This window comes from Pagrus pagrus (assembly GCF_965226575.1).
Source record: "Pagrus pagrus genome assembly, chromosome: 8".
Lineage (NCBI taxonomy): Eukaryota > Metazoa > Chordata > Actinopteri > Spariformes > Sparidae > Pagrus > Pagrus pagrus.
Window position 1 is genome coordinate 15,072,478 of NC_140192.1, and position 6,411 is coordinate 15,078,888.

At 38.5% G+C, this 6,411-nt stretch overlaps 1 protein-coding gene across 1 annotated transcript; it reads right to left on the reverse strand.

Moving 5' to 3' along the window:
• Positions 1-155: 155 nt before the first annotated feature.
• coq5 (coenzyme Q5, methyltransferase) lies at positions 156-6,198 on the reverse strand. Its single transcript, XM_084358798.1, has 7 exons — positions 5,968-6,198; positions 4,847-4,996; positions 4,530-4,754; positions 3,330-3,436; positions 2,269-2,357; positions 1,460-1,571; positions 156-657 (listed from the first exon to the last, which is right to left on the reverse strand). The coding sequence occupies exons 1-7, from the start codon at positions 6,167-6,169 to the stop codon at positions 556-558; spliced, it is 987 nt and encodes a 328-aa protein (XP_084214924.1). The 5' UTR covers positions 6,170-6,198; the 3' UTR covers positions 156-555.
• Positions 6,199-6,411: the final 213 nt, after the last annotated feature.

The window sequence follows — 6,411 nt, forward strand, 5'->3', positions numbered from 1 at the left end:
CATGTTGTGGTGTCCTCCTTTCCATTATTTGCATTTCACTTGGAGATTTTTACTTTTTGCTTCCTGAAGGTGAGTAGCTGTAGTTATTGCATGATCATTAGCAGTAACAGTTCCCTTCTCCTGTAGCTTGGGAGTAATCCAATCAAATACAGAGATCAACTTTTGCAAGTTTTATTATTCATTGCCAAAACATAGGTGTTACAAAAAATAATCAAAACAGACTGTATTCAAATGTTTTAACTCACTTGCCAGTTTTCTTAACATTGATAACACAGACACAGCGACATTTGTTTTCAATGTGGCATTCTTTACACTAAAATTGGTATAAAGTACAGTTTTCAGTACAGTTTAATGAACAGGGAAAAAACTGTCAATAAATATATCATCCGACTTGATTTTCTGCCGCTGTGCATAAACATCTGCAGAGAGCAGCTCTGGGGCTTCATGTTCTGAAATTAATGTCCGAGAACTCTGCAGACAGTTTGTCATACGGGCAGAAAAAGCCTGAAACGCACAGACAGTCTGTTGTTTTACATGAGGTGTTAGGAGTGCATCTCACAGCTTGAAACCAGAGTGAAGAGCCACAACTCCGCCAGTGAGGTTGTAGTACCGCACACAGTAGAAACCTGCGTCCTCAATCATTCCTTTAAACTCTTCCTGCAGAAGAGAAAGAGCAAATTGACATTACTGCACATAGTCAGGTTGGTGTTTGGCATCAAAAAATTAAAACCGATGAAACAAGCGTGAAGAAATGTGAACTTAGTTAAGGAATACAAAGTGGAAAATATACAAAACGTTAATTATTGATTAATCGAACATCATTTATCACATACAGATAAGGCCCACGTCCTGTTTTCTGTTCCTACAGACTGTTTCAAAAAACAATTAACAAATTGATCATTAATTTAAAAATTTTAATAAATGTAATATTTGCTGTTCAGTCATGACTTGTTTCTTGATTTTAGGTTGCCAACTTTACACCTGGCCAGAGACTTCAGATGACAACTAGCCTCTTGGCTAATTGTGGCATATTTACAGTAATGTTCATTAATATGCACTGTCCCTAAGAAAAAAAAGATAAAGAAAGAAGGAAAAAAAATGACACTTGAAGACCCCTTTGACTCCGAGGACGAGGTGGACTTTTCTGGCATGTAAAGACTAAACGTTAAAGCATTTATATGAAAAAACAGTCAACAGAATAATTGAATCGGTTGTTAAATGAAGTCCAACTAGCAATTCCACATGCCTCATGAAAACATCTCAACACAGGAACAATATGACAAGCAAGAAACATCAAACTAAATGATGGAAGCAACATGGTGGAAAATTGTAGAATAAGATCTGAACAATCAAAAGACGAAAGTTTTAAATCAGGCCTGACTTGAAGTGAATCATGTCTGAATTGAGAGTAACAATGATAAAAATGGGGAGACAGAAATAAAACAATCAAATTTCTCACCTGATCTGGGAACTTGCGGATGCTTTCTACCAGATACTGGTACGACTTCCAGTCTCCAGCTATGACCTCTCCTAAAACTGGGATCATCTGGAAACTGTATGTGTCATAAAGCCTGGAAAATAGAACAGGATACAGGTTAGCAGGGGAGACTGACTTTGCTTTCTTACAGCAGGAAACTGCTGCCAATCACTAATTTATCCAACATCTTTCATATATAGATTTAAACAGTAGTGTGGAATTTGTTCTTACAGAAGAAAGATTTGTTAACATAAAAACAAAAGGTTATTTTTAATCAAACTAAACTCTTCAATTGAGTATGTAAAAACATCTACAGCTTAAAGAGTTAGAAATGACTGACTGGCCCTTTACATATAGCATATCTGTAATTATCCATTGAATTATTATATATATTATATTGAACTTGACAAAGTGCTAATCAGAAGGTGGATTCTCCGGCTGGAGAATGGCACTCCACAACACAAGGTTGGCCCCCCCATGCTCTATAGTACTACGCAGCCAGAAGAGGGCAGTGTTTGTCCAAACTGAACAACGCAAAAGGATGTTGAGTTTCACAAATGTGCAGATTATGAAGTAATGGAGAGTACTTATTGAAATGTCTCAATTAAGCAGAATCATCTCCTTTTATGAAAATTTAAATAACTGCTTTTCAATAGGTAACATGTTAAAAAAAATGCAACATGAACCACATATCACAAAGTTACAAAAAAAATCACTGCTGAGACTTACAATGCTGAATTATATTCACACCGAGTCATCCACCAGGAGTTCTCACTCCTCCTCCTTCTCACCTTGCCAACACAGGATTTGTCACTTTGCTGAACTCTAAGCACATGAACCTGCCACCAGGTTTCAGGACCCGCTGAGCCTCCTGCAGTGCCTGAAAAAAATGTAAAAAAGGATTTGCACTATTGGTCTAACAACAGAAAACAAGTTAACAATAGAAGCACTCACTTCTTCGTACACCTTTTAATTAAGAAGCCTGAAGTAAACGTGTTGCTGTTTATCTTAATGCTTGACTGGAGGTGGAATGTGTTATCGTTATCGCTGGTATGGCCGGTATGTCTCTCTTCTTGAACTATTTCCCTTGTGTTAATCAATTGTATGTGTCGTAACATGTGAACATGTTTTGCTGCTGTTACCAGGACCAGGACTGCCTGGAAGAAGAAATTGTGTATCTCAATGGTACTTAACTGGCTAAATAAAGGCTAAATAAATGAAAATTCATAAATAAAAAAATACATAAATAAATAACAATTCTAATGATCTATGCAAAAAAAGAAATATATTTGTTGGTCAAAGCTTCTCTAAAGTGATGACTTGCAAATTTTCCATGATTAATGTCATTTTAAATTGGGTATCATTGGATTTTAGACAGATTTCACTTTGGACTTAACAAATGTGTGAGCCCCACCTCCACCAGAGGTAAATGTGTTCCTTCAATGTTGTGTCAGTTTTTACCCTTGGTATCAAACATGGGTATCGGATATTTATATCAAGTATTGTATCGAAGTTTAAAAATCCATTCCATTCAATCTTGACAACACTAGTGACTCCTCTTAATGCTATTGCAGGAGAATGAAATGTAACTTGTCGCATAAAATGTAACCTAAGATGACTTATTAAAAAAAATGTTTTAAAGCATGTGAATTAAAAAAAACTGCATATTAGATTTATTACCAATTATTTTACAGACTGTCACATTCACATTTTATTAAACAGAGTAAAAAAAAAAGGAAAAAGGAGTTGAATGAATGCTTCACTGCTACGTTCCACTAACAGGCTGAGACCACTTAGTGCAGAGCTGTCGTAGCAACAGTCTTTATCAGAACATCTGTGCAGTAGCTGTTACCTGATCTATATGGGTGACGTTTCGAATGCCAAAGGCGATGGTATAAATATCAAACTGGTCATCATCAAAGGGCAGCTCCTCTGCATCCCCCACAACCCACGACAGACCTGAAACACACATTGACACACAGAGGCTCAGAGTCAGAAACAAATCATGATGCAAGTGCAGCAAGTGATTAATTCCAGCTCTGTCTATGCATGGTTGTACACATCTAATTAGAGAAATTGGTCTCCATCTACATTTTCTGTGTGCTGTACCCAGCTGCGCAATTTGAATGTCTGGAAGTGAATGTCTGCACAAATTTATATTCATGTATAGAAATTACCCAAGACTGTTGACATCCAGTCAAGTCACAGCGGCAGAGTTTCCATGTGATGAGCCTCATTATGTCTTTGATCATATTTGATAGAAATGCTTACATTTAACATGCAGTGACCTGATATCTAGGATGATGAAATTATCTGATGAAATTAACATATTTATATCCCCTAAATCTGGATTTTTATTTGGATCCTCATCAACTCACTGATACAGGCAACTTAAATACACCTTCTTACATTAAGACCGATGCATTATTCCTTGAGAAATGTACGTAAACGTGGAAAAACTCCCTATTTCATAACCCTAAAAAAAGTGGGAAATAATTCCTAGATCTTTCCTTTTATCCAGATCCGCACCAAAAGTTAATGGGGTCTACTCTGGGATGAGACCTATCCTCTATCAAAAGAAATCTGTTCATTAGTTTTTGTGTAATCCTGCCGACACGTCAACCAACTAACGGATACGGCTGAAAACATAACCTCCTTGGCGCAGGTAAGAAGACCAAGCAATGGTTGCCAGCTATCAACCCTGGACACTTTTTGATACGTTGTGTTATTTCAGTCGGTTGTCACAAAAGGTTGAAGTTTGATTCACAACCCTGTGGACAGTGATCAGAAACCTGAATAAGATGTTTACACACTACAGTTTCCCCACTTTCTTTGAGAGCAACTCAACCAAAACATCTGGCTTTCTCAAAGCAAGGATGAAGGTTATTCTGGCTCCTGTAATCATTGGGTCTTTACATGCAAAGCAGCATGAACGGGGATATCCCCTAAAACCTCATCTGTGTACATGTAAACATGCTCACTAAAACCTCCCAGCTGAGGGGATCAGTTGTCTTTTTGGGCTCTTGAAGCACTTTTTAAGTCAAAAACATACCAGCACTGATGCCCATGCTGTCCGCTTTCTGCTTTCCCACTTTCAGCATCTCCTTGTTGATGTCACAGACCACAGCTGTGGATTCCTGAGGCCCGTCCTCGTCCTCTGTGGAGTAGTTGTTGGAAATGTCCTGCCACGATGGCGTCTGCATGGATCGCACCGCCCGCCGCTTCTGCCGCTCTTGTTGACAGCGAACGTACTCCAGGAAACGGAAGGCAATGTCACCTGCAAGAGACGGTCACCAAGAACGTAAAGTGACGTGTGACACCAGGTGGGGTCGCAGATTGTTTTGCAGGGGCGCACAAAAACTGCTGTACCTGTTCCACCCGCCACATCCAGGAGTCGCACCCCGGGCTGTGGGTGCATGACATGAAGCAACATGTCCTTCCACACTCGATGAATCCCCAGACTCATGGCATCGTTCATGACGTCATACTTCTGAGCCACATTCTCAAAGACTTTATACACTGAAAAAGCAAAGAGAAAGAGAGGGCATCTGTCTCACTGGAAGCTGTTTACAGTGTATTTTTATTTATAGTTTTATTTGGGTGTACTCAGATACTCTGTTACACTTGCGCTTTAATGCAACCAAAACACTTTATGTATTTTATGTTTTTCTCTTGATCCTTTTATGAACTGTGTAATTTTTTATTAGGTGTAAATGCTTCATTGTAACTGTATCCTTTCATATTTGAATTATTGGCAAATAAACTTGAACTTGACCTGTCCAGTAAACTGCATTCCTCTCTGTACTCTGTCAAACGTTTAGTATCCATAGTGGGAAGTTAAATTAAACATTACATTAAATGTATAATGTCACAGAAAATAACTACTTAATTTGGATATGGTTTATGGAGGTATGAGTATAGGGAATTATTTAATATTCTTACCATTAATTTATGACATGCACCATTTTAAAATCCCAGAAAATGTCAGCCTGACAATACACAAAAAATGCAGCATGCAAATTCTAGTACAGATACGTCCTATTTCCTATATCTCCAAACTTCATTTAAAAAACTGATAATTATAATTTCTTGCTTGCCTATGAAAAAAACCTCTGCCGGTTCAATTATATTTAAAACAGTATAAAAATTAATGTCTACCTATTTAAAATTCGGCATACATATACTACGCTAAACACCACTCATTCAGGCAGAATTCCCACTTACATATTCATTACAAAGCGGAAGCAATCACCTTACAAACCCTCTGTTATACAGAGCAGAAGTGACACTTTATGGATTAATTGTATGCCGAATTATTCAGCAAGTTATCACGACCCCAAAATCAATCTCAAATCCCGTCCCTGAAGGTCTGTTGATTTACAGAGAGGCAACAATGTTTTAAAAAGCATTATTTTGAATGAAGTTTGTTATCTCACACTGTTCACTCAGGTGAACAGAACGCACCCGCGGGTAGGTTTGCTGTAGCTCACCTTTCTTCGCCTTCTCTGACTCGGGCACCGTTTCGAAACCAAAATGTGTACTTTTGTCTCCGGCTGCATCGCTGAAACACCGACAGGACGACGGTGCCCAACAGCAACCCGACCGACCTGGAAGTCCAGCAGCGGTAACGTTAACATTTCTGTGAGAAAGACGGATCACCCTCCGGACCAGCAGTCTCATGGACGCGGCCATGTTGTTTGATTATACAACTATGCGACAGTCTGACGTCATTCGCAGGCGACGGTAACAGTGTTTCATTACAGGAGGCTGTAGTGCAGTTTCACAGCAGAATATCAGAAACTTTTCACACTGCTACAATAGGTCGATAAAAAACCTTAAACTGTTTTGATAAAGTGAAACTCTTTAAATTATGGGCATTTTAGTTATTTTGTGAGAACCACATAGGCCTATGTGAGCTCAGTTTTCAGCTTTGT